The 18,689-nt window shown below is 40.9% G+C and overlaps 1 protein-coding gene across 1 annotated transcript in view; it reads left to right on the top strand.

Annotated features, from left to right (window-relative positions):
* The window catches only part of LOC129379720 (uncharacterized), an 80,332-nt gene extending 66,991 nt beyond the window's left edge, over positions 1-13,341 (top strand). The window contains exons 4-5 of the mRNA XM_055060543.1: positions 4,049-4,254; positions 11,659-13,341. Of these exons, the coding sequence (XP_054916518.1) occupies positions 4,049-4,254; positions 11,659-11,851 (399 nt within the window). The 3' untranslated portion in view covers positions 11,852-13,341. The remainder of the gene's footprint in view (positions 1-4,048; positions 4,255-11,658) is intronic.
* The last annotated feature ends 5,348 nt before the right edge of the window (positions 13,342-18,689 follow it).

Below are 18,689 nucleotides of genomic sequence, written 5' to 3' on the forward strand. Positions count from 1 at the left end.
AAGTGAAATGTTGTATTTCGTATTTAAAATGTGATGCTGTCTCACACATCAGAGCCTCTTTCAGTGACAGCAAGGCCAAATCAGTAAATCAGAGCTGCACAAGTAAGGGCGCAGCTTGTTGCTTTTTAAGCGTTTTATGTTACCCTGAATGGAAAAAGAAAATTGTTTCCAGAAATTTGAAGAACTGCGTTTTTGCACAGAATCAAAGCATCAGTCAGAACATCAGAGGAAACAAAATAGAAATGTTTAGTATTTTCACTGCTATGTGAAATTTTGGAGTTTTCACCCTTCCGGGTAAAACCTGTCATCTGTATATTGATATCTGTCACATGAGCTACGGCTGTCATAGAGTCAAACCATAATTCAAAAGCCTTGGATGACTTTAAAATTCGACACTGTTTGTTTACACACTCATGTTTTGTGACTTTGACCTTTAAAGACTAAATCAATCAATCAATAGAGGAGTGAAGCATCCGTATTGGGATTATTTAAATCCACACATTCTAAAAGTGGGTCACTATGTACAATCAATATTAATAGCTGGTCAACCCAAATACAATTTCTGCATATTTCCACATAAGTCCCTCTTCGTCCAGAAGTAGACACACGCACACACACGAAAGCAGATAATTAATGAACAGCAGCTGTCACACTATGAAACCAAAAGGGAGACAGTGCTATCCCCAAAAAGTCGCAGCCAGAAATTTTGACCCATCGTTTAAACAAATGCAGCACTGAACATTATTTAACATTCCTCCAAGATATCTGGGAGGCAACAGCGATTCAGGAGAAAAACATTATGTGTAACACTTCTGTGTGGGGGTAGAAACACGACCATGTTACCTGTTTGGTCCAAGCTGCATCCAGGGATGATCTCTGTGACAACCAGACGCTGTGGAACCCAGTCGACGGCTGATGAATGTGCGCTACCTGCACAACAAATGTTCTTCTTCGGCTGAGGAAAACGTGGCGCCCAAGTTCAAATTTCTCCACTACAATCAACCACATGACCAGCAACACTCACTGGAACCAGGGTTAGTCTCTTTGAAAGCGTGCTGGTTGGCAGCCCAATTCAAATGTTTGAATTTTGAACAACTTCAATCCATGGCAATATGCCGTAAACATACTAAAAAACACCACAGCACTTAATTCATGTTCAGAGAAATTCACATACATGAATTTTTGTTTCAAACAAACATGAAAATCCACTCAGTTATTGGCCCCTCTGCGGCTGGCCTTCATCTGGTTTGTTTTTGGTTTGTTTTGAAAATGTTACCTGCTGCAGTCTGTCAAAAATCTCAAATATGTCTGAAAGTCAGATGGCATTTTTCACCAAATCCATTAAATGAAACTAAAGGGTTTTAGAAAAGCCAAGGACTTCATTTTATGACAATTTCACATCAGTTTCAAGGTGTCACATGTGGATGTTCCGCAAAGTCAAATATATATATATATATATATATATATATATATATATATATATATATATATATATATATATATATATATATATATATATATATATATATACAGTATATATAAATACAGTATATATAAATACTGTATATATTTTCACACAACGACTGAAGGTAACAGTTACTTGATTGTGGTATAAATGACTGTATGTGTCTGGAAAATACATAATGTCCCCAACAACTCCTTCCACCTCCTTAAATACTCTTTCTTGAAACGCCATGCAATTATTTGTGCTTTACAACTTTTTAAAACCTTTTAGGCATTTAATTTTTATAGTAATGCTCCACACACTGGTGGTGATGGTAATGAGTTGGGGTTACAGTTTATGCATTTATAAGTTATCCTGCTCATAATTTTAGTTATGGTTCTCCTATAAAAGATCGACCAATCAAAGCAACATAATGTCACATAAAGTTTGAACTGTAGTCATATCATTGATTACATTACTTTTGGCTGTTGGTCTATTAAGAAGGTTTTCCGTTTAGTTCTCTAATTCCCGTAATGCTGAAACAAAACGTTGTGTTGTTGCAGCGGCAGTTTCAAGTGAGGTGGTCCGTGAGTGTTTGTTAGACGGGTCAAGTGGTCATAACTTGAAAAAGTTGGAGAAGCACTGATTTAAGAGGACGACACCTTTTCTAACAACCTGCACACGATGCTGCTGTTTGTCAGCCTGCATGGCCTCCAAATGTAAGCAAGAAACTTCAAAAGAATTAAAAACTGCAACCCGCTAATCTAGTCAGAGTGACTCAAATCCAAAAAGTTCAGGATCCGTGTGTGATGAAATGTTTGAGTTCTTCAGAGCCCACTGACACAGAGCACTGCTGGAGGAGCAAGCCCAGACACAGCAGCCTGAGTAATGAAGATGGATGCATTCTGTTATCAGCCAGCCACTTAGTGGGGCCTGATGTAACCTTAAACATTGAGGATAGCTCAGTTGCACAAAGAATCTAATTAATGAATAGCCGCCATGAAAGAGGCTGAGGCGAGTGTGCATTTGCAGATGAATTCCAGACGCTAATCAAACATTGTTTAAGTGGTTTGGTTTGTCTCCAGAGCAAAGCCATATTTGCCCAGGACTTAAGGCGGTGTTTGCAGGCGGGCTTAATGACTGCATGCATCTTTTAGTGTTTTTTATGCATGAGTATGTGTTTTTATTCTTGTGTTGATTTTTTTTTTTGTGTGTTATATATAACAGTTCTAAACCTAAAGTGAAAGCTGTGTTAGTTTAAATTTATTCCGACTGTGGTTTATTACCAAGGGGTCATGCTACATTGAACAGGAGGTCGTCTTATAGGAACTTTATATTCCACTTTAGCTTTGTAACTCGCAGCATGTTTACTGTCTGAAGCTGCAGAACACTGGATGTTTGAAGTTTAGTGGGAATATAGACGGCCAATGGTCTCGAAGCTATTTGTGCAAAGCGCTCTGTAAGTAGGCGATACGTTTAGAAGTTTAATAAAAATCTCTGCCTGTAATTTCTCAGTTTTGTAACTGTATGCTAAATGAGAAAGTTAAATAAAAAGATAAATAAATCACTATTTCTAATGTGTTTCCAGATCTGTCAGCTGTTTACAGCTTATTGGAGTTGACTTGAAGTGATAGTACATTTATGGACATAAACGGGAAATATTTCAATGTAAATAGCTTCTAATAACAGCTAACTGCCAAAAAAATGTTACCATGTTTATTAGCTGAGGATGATAAATGAAATTGATTATTATTATAATCTTAAATCTGTTAGCTGCAGAAGGCTAATATGAACTAATGCTCTAAAGTATGTGCATCCCTGTAGCTTTTTTTTTTTTTCACATTCCAAACACAAATTTTGAGTTGATATTTTTGTGATAGACCAATCAAGTGAGGAACATAATTGCAAATTAGAATGAAAATAACACGTGGTTTTCAATACTAAAAAATTAAAGTGTGGCATACTTTGACCCTATGATGGTGTGGTCGATCCATTGTAGATGTTAAAAAAAGGAGTAAATTTCTACCAAAAAATCTGAATATTTTCTAAAGAAATTTCTGAGCTCCAAAAGTCAATTACCAGTATTTCCTTTTTTCAAGAATAAAATAAATACAAAAATTTGAGATTATTCTCAAATTTTCCAGAAAGAAACTTTTCTGAAAAAAACAACAACTCTGAGTTTGAAAAGACAAACATTTTTGACTTTTCAAACTCGAAAATGTCCATTTTTTTTTTTTTTTGAGAGAATTTCTGGAATCTTTTTCTGTTCCCAATATGATAAAAACCAGATAATGTAACGGAAATGTATTTAATTGTGATAAAATGTGACAAAAGCTAAAAGCGGTGTGAACTTTGGGAAAGGAGTGTATATTGGATCTGATAAAGGAACTAGAAAACAATTTGTTAATGATAACAAAGTTAACACAAAAAAAAAAAACATTTTAAGCTATATATTTGAGCCCAACTAAATTGGCTCACGAACTTAACAACATTTTCTTATAATTATTTTGAACTTTTTTGTTATTCTTCCTTTAGTTGACAAAGTTTCTGGTGATAAGTGAAATCAGATGTGATGATCCCTCTCTCTCTCGCTCTCTTCTCCAGTACCAGCTGCAGAGGACGTCTCCATGGCGGTCGGTCAGCTCCCAGTGGAAGATGTGGCTCGTCCTGATCACCGTGCTGCTTCTGATGGGACTGGCGCCTTTCGTGGTCCACAGCCTGATGACGGCCTTCCATGACCCTTCACCTCCCATCACCTTTAAAGTGGCAGCGGCCCTCTTTGGCTTCCTGACGGAGCTGCTGCTCGTCATGTGAGTATTTTGTCATACAATATCCAAGGTTATAACAGCTAACCAAAGCTAACCAAATAACCAAGACTGAAACTGAGAAAAGCTTTTCATTACCTGAAATAAATAGAAACGATAATTAACGGGGAAAAGCAGTAGCTACAACCGACTAAAGTATATCGAAGTTATAGATATGATGCCCTTGGTTTTTATATTTTTGAACTTATTTATTAGCTTTTGGTACTGATAGAAAATCTTTTTTTTTTTTTTGTCCCCAACGCAAGCAGTTTACGTCAGCTGCTAGCAAATTTCTGTCAATCCAATACTTTGACCTTTTTGAATTCTGCACCTAAATAAGAGACAAAGTATGGAAAAACTAAACAATATTTAACTCATACAAACCAACAAGCCCACTCTAAAAAATAATTAAAACTAAATAAAACAGGCAATAAAAAGTCACAACAAATTAAAATAAATAATAATGAAAACTATAACACTATTATATCTCTAATTGGGTGTAATTACACATTCAAGATGAGACATTCGAGATGAGAGATCGCTTTGAGAAAATTAAGAATGGTCATTTTTGGTTTTATGACTTCTGATATGGGCAGATGCCCAGGGCATTTGATCTTTTTAGATAAGCAGAATAAAGAGTTTGTTCTACTTTTAATATTGGTTACCTTTATTTCAGCTCTAAGTATTTAATATCTAGGTGTTTTCATGGGAATGTGAGTCTTTCATATCAATTTGATCATCAATATTGATTGCATATCACATGTTATTGTTTCAGGTAGCGCAGGGTGCTAGTCTTGGTCTTGACTTGGTCTCAGGTTATGTGGCCTTGTCTACAACACTGCAGTCCAGACTCAGGCTGAACGTTTACCGACTAACTTTACAAGCAGCTAAAGTTGCTGATAAAGTTAAGTGTTTACTGTGAGCTGCTTTAAATTATTTTGGAAGCTGAAATGAAGGGATGAGGTATCTGGTAGCAACAAGGTCCAGAGTTTAATTCTTGCTGTTCAGTGTTTCTATCACCAACAGGTGTAGATGTAACACAAATCAGAGTCAGACGCTTTTCTTCATGTCTGCCGACATAAATGTCTCCCAGACTCCACAAACAGTTTTTAATCTTATCAAAAATGTTTTATTTTACTGATTACCCAAAGTATTTGACTAAAGACGGTGAAGATGTTGGAGGAGGCCTTGAATGGGTTTGCAGCTTCAGTGCAACCGAAAAGCTGCTTCCTTTCTTACTTCAAAGTAAAAGTCCTAAAACAATGCCTTCAAACTAATGCAAGCTCACAATTACTTTAATAGACAAAAGCCACACATAAATCGGTGCTTTGTGAGAAAGACTTCTCTTTGGCAAGAAAGACAATGTTTTAATGTAGAGCGATCCCTTCCTGGTACACTTCTAATCAATTATCAGGAATTCATTTTCCCTAGTTACACTTTATCTAAAGAACACTTATTAATAACACGTGTGTTTATGTTTACATGATGTCTCCCTCATCCAAAGAACTGTAAAAACTAGTTAGTTCTGACCCCCAGCCACAGCATCGCCCCCTCCGTTTTATTTTCAGCGTATCCCTTATTATGATATTGCTAATTGGATTGATGCCTGCTGTACTGTACACCATTAGTAAATGAACAGTCTGTTTTTATTAACATCCGCCTCGTAAATATTACATTAGATATCTACTCTCTGATTAGAAAAGCAACATATGGTGGACGCCGTAATCAGATTAAAAGAGAGAGAGAGGGAGAGAGAGAGAGAGAGAGGGGAAAAAAACTGTTTTATGTAATCAGTAATTGCCATAGTCTCAGTTACTCAGTTGGGATACTTAGAACTTCAATTCATTATACTTGTTTTTGAAAATCGACCTATGTTTCCGTTGTGACCTCTCCACCTTTCCCCGCGACAAGCAATAGCTGAGATTTAGATAAGAGGCGCTCTTCGTGAAAAAAGAATCCCCAGTTAATGTTTTCTCTCTTTTTTTGTTTTTTGTAACAGCAGAGAGGACCTTCAGATAAACTGCAACTGCTTCTTGCGCCAGCGGCGAAACCAAAAGTTGTCTTCTGCGTGCGTGCGTGCGTCCTTCCTTCGGTGTTTTGTCTCAAATTGGAGGAAGAGAGGCTGTTTGTAATTAACTCAACAAGGCCCATAACTTCTCCTTCTCCGCCTATTAACTGCCTTTGCGAGGAATGCGGCAAGTCAGCTGGTAATTAATAAATGCGGTGGCAGCGGTGGAGAGCTTCTGCATCATTATGTTGTTGAAGGCCTTGTCCACGCTGCTAATGAGCTGTAATTTTATGACAGGAAACGGGTTTGTTTACAGCGTGTTCAGCCGCCTCCAACAGGCCACATTCTTGGCACTTCTCCTCCGCAGGTATTCTACTCCCGGAGCGCGGCGAGGATGTGCCGTGGTTAGAAAAGCAAACACCTATTTTTGTAAGAATCGGTGACAAAAAAACCCCCAAAACAACACAAAAAAACCAAAAACAACACTGAGTGTCTTGTGAGGAAAAGAGCAGAGCCTCAGGATTGTCAGGGGGTGGAAACACAGGTTGCTCCGCACAGGTTTCTCCACTGACTGATGCTTTGTTGTGTTATTACCAGAATAATAGGGCGGGTTGGTGGGCGCCCTCATTAGGATTGGTGGTCTTTAAAGACCCCGTGGCCCCCGCGTGTTGCTCGTACTGCCTGGGATGTGCCAGCCTCCTGCTGCCCCCTGTCAGTGTGTATCTCAATCACACGTCGGCCCCGGGGTTTGTGAGGCCTTGTAAGGAGCGGCCCCTCCTTCCACGACCCCGTGACTCCCACCCGTCACTCCGCCTTCTAATCTCCTCCTGTTGCTCATGTCCTCCACTCGTTCATACGGTGGCCCTGGAGTTCAAACGGCATCTACAAATCATGAAACGCAACGACAACATGAAGAACGCTGCAACAATAGGCCTGTCACCATAGCAATTCTTGCTAAGTTGTCCCAGAAGTTATTGTGATAAATATTATTGTTTTGATAACATTTTCAAGTCTCAGTGGCATAATGATGCAAGAACAAATTCTCAAAGATCAATACATTTTAAATCCTAATGAACAATTGGAACAAGAAGACATTCTAAATATCTGACATACATAAACAAAACAACAGAAACAATAATAAAATAAATTGTGAAGTCTATAAGTAAAATTGGCCTTCAAAGAAAGGGCTGGTGGAGACAAGAACACCAGACTGAGAACTTTTAGCATCCAGTATTTGAATGATAAAAAATGATAAATCATGCAAATGGAAATTATTGGGCTCATTTTAATTTATGGTGCAATTAATTGATTTGTTGCTTATTGTGACAACATATTCAAAAACACAACATTAACTAAGCCCAGCAAGAAATTCAGAAAACACAGCATTAGATGTCGGAGGGAAACCTGATTGGACGACACCACTTTAGGCTTTAGAACCAGAAGTTGTTCCGGTTTTAATCTTTTGAGTTTTCAATCCATGAGTTTCATGAAACATGAGATTCAGAAATGTTGGCAGGGTTTTGGAAATCTCAAAGAAAACATGCAGGTCTACACATGGAGACCGCTACGCTAGTAATGTTAACTATGTAATGCTACAGTTGAATTAAGATGCTAATTGCAGAGATGTATCTCCTCCTGCTCTTCCCTGAGCTACTGCCATCTGAAGAGGGGCTCCCAAACAAAAACAACCAATCAGAGCCGGGAGGAGGGGCTTAGTGCTGTCAATCAAGCTTGTGTACTTGTTGTATAGGAAAACATTTTATCTGCTGTAATCGGTTTCTATGCAAATTAACATAGCTTCTTCCTGATGCTATGCTATCAGGAAGGTCCAGATCAGAACGGAAATGATGAGACCAATGCGAGGTGATTGACAGCGCTAAGGCCCGCCTCCTGGTTCTGATTGGTTGTTTCTAGTTAGCTCTGCTTACAGATTATCTGTTTGACTTTATACAGTCACATCATAGTGATATTTTGAACAAATATTCTTTTTTAAATATTTTTTATTAAAGTTGCACAACTTTATATGATTTTTGTTGTTTTTATTTTTTAATTAAAAAGTAAACATGCTATGCCAACCTTACATTTGATTTCTGTATGTGAATAAGTTCTCTTCATTTCATCTTAAAATGTCATAGACTCCAGTTTACATTAAAGACTCCTGTTTACTGTTTACCCACATTTAAAAAAACAACAAAAGAAAAGAACTCTGTGCTTTCAGAGTAAAACGTCTCGTTCCTTCAGTTTCAAGGATCGGCGAGTTTTTATTATTTTTTCTTATTTGCCGTGGGCGCTCGCGTGCCTTCAAACTGGTCCTTCCTTCGGTTCGCCCTCCTCTTCCCGCTGCAGGTCGCCCAGTGGACACATTCACCGAGTCACATGACATTTGTCAGCCTGGAACCGCCTTTCGGAAGGCTGTCACACAATATGCGCCCTCTCCTTCCTTTTGCTGTCATGGTGAGAGTGTGTGGTGCTGAGACAGTGCCCTGACCGCGCAGCGCCGCGCTGTGAATTTTTATATGCCACCGCCCGGAGGTTAGAAACTCTCATTATGCCGTGTTAGATTTATTAAAATAGATTATGGAAATGTTAATTAAGTCATTAATTACATTATTTAAGCGGCATTGACAGATAAGGAGTGCGTGCGTGTGTGTGTGTGTGTGCGCGGGTGGGGTGGCGTCGAGCTCCCTGGGTGGTTTAAAAGGATGTGATTGGTGACAAGGGACACTGTGGAGACGGCGTCTAAGCACAAGCGCTGACATGATACAAAGTGGCCTACACTGCTCTCTCACCTCACGCTACTGTCTCCAGCAGTTTGGAGAGCTGCCTGAGGACGGGTCGCCCTTCTCTAGATGTGTAAGAGCAATATATATATATATATATATATATATATATATATATATATATATAATATATATATATATATATATATATGGGAGCCTTTTCCAAGTGGCAACTGCACATCCTTGTGAGTCGGAGCCGACTCTGCGCGGAAACGCTCTGAAGCAAAGGCTTCTCTTCTGGACTATATTTCCAGCTGTTCCAGAGGAAAACGCAGGAGCGCAATTGGAAGATGAATCCCCCCCAGTCCTCCTCCCAACCCCCCCGAATTGATACTGTGGACTCTCTTATCTGTTGACAGTTTAGTAACAAACAAAGCGCAAGAAATGTGTTTTCCAATTCTGGGAGAATTGAGCTTTTCTTTGTGCCATCAAACCTATATTAAGGGAGGGAAAATTGCTCTGATCACGCTTGATAAGAACAAATGATAGATGTTGTAAACAAGCAGAATGCTTCAATTCTGATGCAGGCCATTGATTTGCCTCTGCAGCCAATTACTATGTGGGCCGAGGTTATCCATTCTCTCAATCTACCGGGGGAGTTTTTTTTTTTTTTTTCTCTCTCTCTCTCTGCCTTCGTCCACTGTGCTTTCCAGCTCCTAAAAATGTTAAATTAAAACATATTAACTCTCATAGTTCAAACAGTCCGGCTGGAAATAATGAGTCCTGATTTGGCCGGCCTTCCATCAGGGTGCCAGGCACCACTGAAAGGTGTATGTCTTGATATTAAGTGGCTGCTGATTGCAGGAAATGATACAAAGTGTTGCTGCTCGACCACCTCGGAGTCAAGCTATCACGATTAGCCCTTCCATCAGTCACATAGACCTAATGATAATGAACTGATTGCTGAGATAGTTAGTATGCAGCAGCATGAATGGCACAGAGCTCTTTTATCACGACTGAAGACGGATTTTCTCCGTCGCGGCTGCTGTGACTCCGGAAGCGACCACGCAATCATTTTCCTCACCCTTTATTGGTGCGTGTTATATGCGAGACAGTCAGACTTTTTTTTCCCCACTGTTTCAAACCAGTACTGTTGGTGTCAAGTGGACATTCGTCCGTTTTCACTGATTGATGCTGGCACCAATCAGTGTAGTTCAGATCAGAGCTAAAACGTCCAACCTGATCCGACCCGACTAATAAACTTTAATGATCGTTTGAAGTGAACCCTGCGTACTTTAATTCTGATTTTACTGCCTTAGTTTTAGGCCATAAGTTAAGTAAGCAGTGCAGAGCAGAACAATATGGCTGAAAAACATCAGCATATAAGCGTTTCGTATCAGTCGATATTGAGAATTTTTGATTTGTTTTCTTGTTTTAAGCAAATGAAATACTTCCAAATCTCAATCTCAAGATATAAAGCAAATCAAGATCACTGTGTACAACGGCACTGATTCACTTTACAGAAACTTTGCAGGAAATGGCAACAGGTTCCTTTAATATTTGGTTAGACATGGTTAAGTTCAACTGAATGGACACATCGTGCAAATTAAAGCAGAATGACTTCAGCAGGAGTCTCCCAAACACTGTAAAGACGCTCTTAGTAAGAGGAAATACTCTTATTAATGAGATTAGGATTATGTTGTTCCACTAATAAAGTCATTTGATCTCATTTTGAATGTGGCTAATTAGACAGAAATGCATTGCCTTGCCGGGGCTTAGACCATGTAAAACCACATTCTGGGGAGGAAGAGGGGAAATGGAAACCAGCAGAACACAAGGAAGACGTGTCTGTGTGGATGAGATTTCTAAAAATTCTCTCACAAATGCATTTTCTTTTTTACAAGAACTTTTTGTGTCTTTGGTTCACTTTCTGTTTATTCATACCTGTAACCCTCCTGCGATCTAAGCAGAGGAGGAAACTGTCCGGTGGGACGGCCCTGTCAGCTGAGGGTGGGCATTTATCGTATTGTTTATCGTTTATTGTGAACAACTTCTTATCCTGATAAGAATTTTGATTTATAGTTCTCGTGATAAACCGCAGTTATTGACGGTGAATAATAAAATAAAACTGACAATATATATATTTTTGGTTTGCTCCACGAGAACATCAGTAAATGTCAGTAAACTCAAACACATGACTAAATGCAGTTACTGTGTGCAGCTTAATGACGGACATAAGAGGCTCCTGAAAAAAACCTGTTTCATATGGGAATGTTTTCCAAGAGCAGTTTATGTGTTTGTGGCTCCATGAAAGCTTTATAGAGTTACTGACAGATATAAACAGGTTTCTTTTTAACAATATATCACAAAGTATGGTTATAAAGTTCTCCAAAGCTTTATCTCTGACCTGTCTGCTGTGTTCCATGCTCTTCGTCTTTCTATTTGTTCATTAATGTTCTTGGGCAAACCTCTAACGTCCTCACAGAACTGAGATCACATCAAACACAGGTGGAGTCTCTTTACTAATTAGGTGACATAAAAATTTACCCCACATTTCTGATTTTGCAAGCCCTTCCAAATGTCACGTTTTATTGTCTTTCCGATTGAAAAGGCTTTGAAAGTCGTGGCCGTTAAAGTGGGAGCTGTGGAAACGGTGATGGTTTGTGTCTGGTGTTTTCCCAGGTGCCTGTCGAGTTACCTCAGCGGTCGGTACCGGCAGGCGGAGAGGAGCTCCTTCACAGTTCAGCCAAGAAGCAGACGGGGGGAATGCTGGGAAAGATCTGAAGCGTCACCTGCGGCGGGTCAAATGTCAACCGGCGGAGGAGACGACAAGAACCCGGACGTGGGGAAGAGCGAATGCCTCGTCGCCTTCTGAATCAAAAGGGATCTCACAAAAACCCTGACTCTTTTGGGTGTCGTCTGCTGAAAACAGCATCACCCACTCACCTCACACTTTGTTCAGAAAGCACATTTGCACGAGTTGCAAGCCGATGATAAGAGAGAGAAAGTGTGTGCGTGCTCGGAGAGAGGAAAAAAAGAGCCTGAAATCGCTCTCTTTCCTTAATGATGCCCACACAGAGACAATGGGGCGCCGCTCTGATTAGTGTCACCTGTCCTTGTGCATCTCATCAGCTCCATTATGGCTCCATCTCCCATGCTTCTTGTGCTAATTGAATAGCCCGTGAAGTGGTGACGAGGACGGGGGCGAGAGCAACGTCTGTCCCGCTGCTGCCCCACAAATGAGAGGAACGCTTCCCAGAGAGACACAAGCCGAGGAAACACAAACCATTATGAGACAGACAGAAAAGTGCTAACAAGTCACCCTCATGTTATATTATCATCAGATTCGCTCCAGATTATCTTCATGCAGCAGCTACGGCGTCAGCAGCTGCTGTGTAGTTTTTGGGCATAGCTGCTGATCCTCAGCCTTCACTTAAATACTTAAGCAATGTATTAGCTTAGCCTAGCATAACGCAACAGGTTAGACGTTGGGATATGTCTTTATCCATCAAATGGGAACAACGTATCTGCACAGTTCAAGCACCTTTAAGGCTTATCAACATATTCTTTACTTTTTTCACCACTAAAATGAGGTTAAAGAGAAACTTTGGATTTTCAGATGCAAGGAAGGTTGGAAGTTGAAGCTATCTGTCTTGAGTTATTAGACAGTTATTAGTAGGGTGTGTCCTATTTCAGGGCTTAAGTCCCTTGGAGGACGAGGCCTACCCGGTTGACCAGGATGTAAATTTCTTCCAGCCCTTACTTCGGTGTATATTGTGTTGCTTGGCAATCATTGCAGTGCTAAACAGAAGCTGGTAAAAAAAGGAGTGTGATTTTTTTTTTTTAAATTAAAGAACTGATTGAATAAACAGTTTTTTTTTGTTTGTTTTTTTGCAAAAATTAGATTAAAAAGCATGTCTATGCAAATGAGTGAAGTTTTAACAAGTCAGCTCCTTAAAATCCTGAGACATTTAAAGGACGTGGTCTTCCAAAGGATGCAGGCCTTCCATCCACAGGAACATTGCTTTTTTTTTTTTTTTTTTTTTTTTTGTAAGTGAATGGATTGCTTTAGAGAGCGACTTGGACTAACACCCAAAGTCATAAAATGATTTTAAGATTCAGTGAAGCAGCATCTTTTATTGGTCCACATTGCAAAAAAAGATATTTCAACAGAGTCCAGAATGAATGTGAATGTGTCATTTATACCACTGATGGATGGATGTCAAAATGTGGGTTATATTGTTACCTATTGTTTGCTTTTATAAAACAATATCTTTCAGTCTACCTAATCTATCTGCATAGGAATTTGTTCTGTTTGTGAAACGGTTGAATGTTTTCTGAACCACTATGTGGAAAAGTTTTTCTAAGAGGAAACAAATAAAAACTGTTTACATTGAATGCTTCTCAGGTCTGTCTGTGTTCAGTCAGTGGAAAATACAGGAAATAATATTCTCTTCTGCAAAGGAAACTTTTAATTTTGATTGTTTAAACATTGGCAGCTGTGACGCGGAGCTGCAGAGTGGCGCCTCTGGTGCCAAACTGGAGCCTGAGGCACAGCTAGTGCAGTCCAATCACACTTCTTGTGATTTTTTTTTTTTTCTGCGAGTTCTGCTCTGTTCCTCTCTGCTTTAGCTCCCTGTCACCACCGGGTCACTCTTAGCCCGGCACCACCTCCATTTCAGGCCTTTCCAAAGACAGAGTAGATGTGTTCTCCTAAATCCCACGGCAACAGTGACCACCGGGCCTGTGTGGTGCCGAGGCTTACCGAGTGCCTGCGCAGCCAGATGGACACCTTCACGAGTGTGGGAATGTGGATTATTCTGCAGGCTACATCTGGGGGTCCACATGGTGCAGCAGATTGTGGGAAGTGAAACAGGTGGGTCTGTGGGCAGAACGCACCTCCACCGGGTTGTCTTCTACCTTCATCCGGCGGCGAGGCTTCACCGCAAATGGGAGAAAGAAAGGTTACGATCTCCTACGGGACGGACGTCTCTGAATCCCGACAGGGACTTAAAGAGACGACTTTGTTCAAGTCAAGACTTTTTATTTCTACACATGAACCGAAATGTACTTGCCCGGCAATTTATCTAGTCCAGAGGACTTGAAAGCTTTTCATACGAGATAGTCACCCACACCCTGATGGTAGTGAGCTGCATTATAGTTTGACAGAAACAAGGCTGGCCAGTGCCATTGATCCCTCTGTCCCCCACCAGTTGGCAAGGCGGGTGAAGTGTCTAGCCCAAGGACACAACGACTGAGACAGAGAGCACATGATTCGAACCAGCAACCCACCATTTACAAGACAAACTCCTAACACCATCGCCACCTTTGCCCCTAAACTAAAAAATAAACAGGTCCAAGGTAACACATTGATGAATTCAAATAACTGGATTCTTTTCCCTTCCCTAACACCCATTTTGAGGTGAATGTAGACTTTATGGTGGAAAGTTCAAGCACAAAAACCTTCCAAAACACATCTTTTTTCCACCCTGCCTCTCAGAAGTTTCCATTAAAATTGTTGCTCTGCTTAAGATCAGTTGCATATGCTATTGCATCAGATATATTGAACGGCTGTAATGTATTTACCCTCCCATGGGGTCAATTGAACCCCAGAAGTCTTTTACCTGTGTGCTGTCCGGCGGGGTCGCATTGACCCTGCATGCTCTTTAACAAGTTGTTTTTGTATGTTTGGGTTAAAAACTAAGAAACGAACAACCTGACAGGACACACCCCAACAGAGTGTCAAGTAGCACTGTTCCTTGGTAGTTTAGACCATCAAGCTGCATTTTATTTTCAATATTTTACAAATGTGCTACAAAAAAACAGCAAATAGCTAAGTTTTCTACAATAACTTGGAGTTACGGTCCACAGAAAATTCTGCAACGAACAGGCGGGAGTCCACTGAAATACGATCGGGTGTTAGCTGAGTGTCAGCGAGTCTGTTTGTTAGACTACAAGTTTAAATTATCTTATAAAGATAAACTACAAATCATACCTCAATCATACATAGTACAGAGAACACTTATCTAAAGTATTAAAGGTTAATCCAAATAATAAGAAATTCTTCTCCTGAGTTTTCCAGTTTATCTAACTCTCTTCATCAATGTGAGTCTTTATAATTATCATGACGTTATATATCTAATTAGCTAGAAATTAAAAATAAAAAATGCTCATAAAAGATGCCAACGTTGCTGCACATCAGTCAGTTTGGAAAACATATTCCTATCGAGCACGGATACAGAACTGGACCGACCTTATTATTACCCCCAAACCTCATATTGAATTGAACCCAAGCCAAGGCCTTTGTCCAGTCGTAGCTCATTAGAGGAGTCCACTTCATAATGAGTGGCCTGATCCATGAGGGGAGATAAAGCTCCTGGTCTGCACTGACTGGAGATCCAGAGTAACACCCACAATGCCTCAGACTGGGAATGGGAATAGAAACATTCGCTTTGAAGCAACAACTTTCAGCTGCAAGTCAGAGTGCTGAACGTGGTCAGCTGTGAGAGCGAAGAGGATCTGATTTGGGTTTGATTATTTGTTGAGGAGGATTAGACAAAATGCAGATGACATGGGAACTCATCGCCGTCTCTGTCACTGTGTATTAAGGTAACATGACCGTCTCTGCATGTCTGCTGCACTGACCACTGGCATGTTTTTATTTATAAAGCCATTGTTAAGTTGACAATACCTTATCTTTCATCTTTGTTCAATTTAAAGGGGTAGTATTGATTTTTTTTTTTTTAGCTTTGCATCATGTTGTAATATTTTTCCCTCATCAAATGCATACCTGGAGTGTTTTCATTGATATTTTTTATGCATGTATAAGAAATCTTTTAATCTCCTGTTGCAACTATTCAGCTGGGTGGACGAGGGGCTCGGTTCTGGGTAGACCTGGCCCCGCCTTTGAGGCACAGCTCTTCATTGGAGCTGCAGTTTCCAGGCGTTGAGCTTCCGCCTCACAGAGCAGCCCCCGCTGAGCTCCTACAGACTAGCCAGCAGCCATTAGCAAACACTTAGTAGAACTTCAGAACTGCTGATTTATAAAATGGTTCTATATGCCAAGAAAATACATGATATTGCCCCTTTGAACAACAGGCCTACAACCTCTCGTCTCAAGACTTTGTGATTTTTAGCATTCCTACTGTCAGAACAGAACTGGGGAAGAACGCTTTCAGCTTCCCCACTTAGAACACGAGTATCTGAATGTATTTAAGACCACGATAGATCTCATCACCCACAAGTTGTCTCTCTTGTAAAAGAGATCTTTTGATCTCAGTGGGACAAACCTGCTTAAATAAAGTTTATCTGTATTATCATAACTCAAGTTGTTCTATTTCTGATATGGATTGTGGAAGATGCTGTACTTTCTGTCTTGTCATAAATGACCTCGCCGTTGTCCGGTCAAGCGTCCAGGCAGCCATACATCCCGGCCCCGGACGCAGGCGGAAGAAGCACACTGCGGGTCAGCTTGAATAAATTAAATGAATTACCAGCTGCCTTGTGCAGGCTCGCGGGATGCAGGGTGGCATGAGCATGCCATTCCCCTCAATGATAAGGATATCTGCACAGTCTTGTGTTAAAGGAATTACACATAGCATCCAAAGCCTTTAAGGGATCCTGACAGTTTTGCGCACACTGGCAAGTTAACACGACACGGAAACGTGTGCAGCGGCGGAACGCCTCGGCCTCTGCCGGGCCTGAGTCAGGAGCACCGAGCGGCTGCTGAGAAGTCTGGAGAGACAGAGAGAGGGAGAGAAAAAGGGAAACCATATTGTGATGCAAATGGACACGGTATTGTCCCTAAACAACACATTAACGTGCCCCCTTTTTGAGGCGATAACACGGTGAGATGCACAATAGCACGCAGTGATGTCCTATTTAAAACGATATGACATCAAACCCTGACACTGCGAGAAGTGCTTCCGGCCTGTCTGACCGTTTTTACCTCAAGCTTTGATAAAAGCAGATGAAGGATAGAAGGCTGCTTTACAGTCCGAGCCGTGACACAAGAGCCCATTTACATAATGTTATGGATATTATATTCTGCCTTCTCCTAATGTTTGAAAGTAATCTGAATTTAAGTCTTGACACTGGAGGAAGTGTTAAGAAGGGAGACACGCGGTGAGACGTCCGATAACTCCGTCTTCTACTTGTAATCTGATGCTGTGCAGAGCAGAAGGGAAAAGGCCTCACTTCCCACCAACCCCCCACACCCTTACACTCCCCTTGAGGTGATTTATGATTGAGGACATCTTAATAAAAATATCAAAACAATCTGAGCTCTGCTGGGGAAGATACCGGTCGGTTGCGTACATCACACTCGACAGGCCGGTGCCTGGTACGGAAATATGCAGCTGTAGTTTGTTTGTTTTGTTGTTGTTTTCAGCGGGAGGTGGGATAGGGGGTAAGCAGAGGGGGTGGAGGGGAGGCACGGCTAACGCAAGGTGACATTTTGCCGGAGCGCGCGCCTGCTTACCCCCTATCCCTGCGTGCCAGCCGACGCTCGACGAGGCGGTGCCCGTTGTTCAAATCCTCTGCCAAGGGCTTACGTCTCTGCCAATGAATCAGAAAAGACTTGAAAGTGGTGAAATTTGGAGTTGCACACGTCACCTGCCCTTTTAAAAGAGCACAGTGTGCTATCATTAAACACCCCGGGGGTACAGCGTGCTGCTTTTACTGAGTAAACACCCATCTGGAGTCTGCTCTGAGTACGGATGCAGATCTAAAACTCGAGTGGAGAAACACAGCCCAGAACGTTCCAGGGACCGGATGCCACCAGACCCCCTCGCTCTCTCTGCTTCTCCAGCTTCATCCGGGGTCTTGGTTGGATTTACACTGACTTTGGTCATCGGCACGTTGTAATTCAGCATGTTTTAGGAACCACTGCAGGAATGTTGCTCATAATATTAATGATAAATTTCTGCCTTAATGTGCTGCCTACGCACAAGATGATCTCAGGCCACATAAATTAGCTCATCTGCTCCTGGCCTCGTCACATTCTAAGAATGCTGGGTGTTAGGTTTGACTGAGGTAGAAAATAAATAAAAAGTGTTTTTATTATTATTATTATTATTATGTATGAGTTGCTTCAAAGAGATTTACAGCATCTCAGAAAAGTATTCACACGTCTTCACAATTTCTTTGTTTCATTATACCACAACCAATGACCTCAATGCATTTCAATGGTATTTTATCTTTTAGACCAACACGAAGCACTGCATAGATGGTACGTGAAAGGAAAACAACCCAAAAATGACTCATGCAAATCTGAAAAGTATGGCGCACATTTACAACCAAACCCCTCTACTCTGATACCCATCAGATTTCAGTCTTTTTTTCAAGATTTTTCCATCCATTTTCTACACCTGCTTGTCCTCGCGTAGTCATTGGCACCTGTCTCCAGTATTTATTGGATGAGAGGCAGGCTACGCCCTGGACAGGTTGCCAGGCCAACACAGTTACATTCAGGACCATTATCCATGCACAATTAACTAGACTGCAATCTAGAGAGACCAAGAAACCTAAACCTGGAAAACACCCACACAGGATCAGGGAGAACATTCAAACTCCATGCCGAAAGACTTCAGGCCGGGACTCAAACCCAGGACCTTCTTGCTACCAACTGCACCAACACAGTCAGAATTATTCTTGTTTTATTCAAATTATAAATAAGCTTGAATCATTTCTCAATGGTTGTTGATGGAGGTAGG

This window comes from Poeciliopsis prolifica, unplaced genomic scaffold (assembly GCF_027474105.1).
Source record: "Poeciliopsis prolifica strain line A6 unplaced genomic scaffold, Auburn_PproV2 SCAFFOLD060, whole genome shotgun sequence".
Taxonomy (NCBI): domain Eukaryota; kingdom Metazoa; phylum Chordata; class Actinopteri; order Cyprinodontiformes; family Poeciliidae; genus Poeciliopsis; species Poeciliopsis prolifica.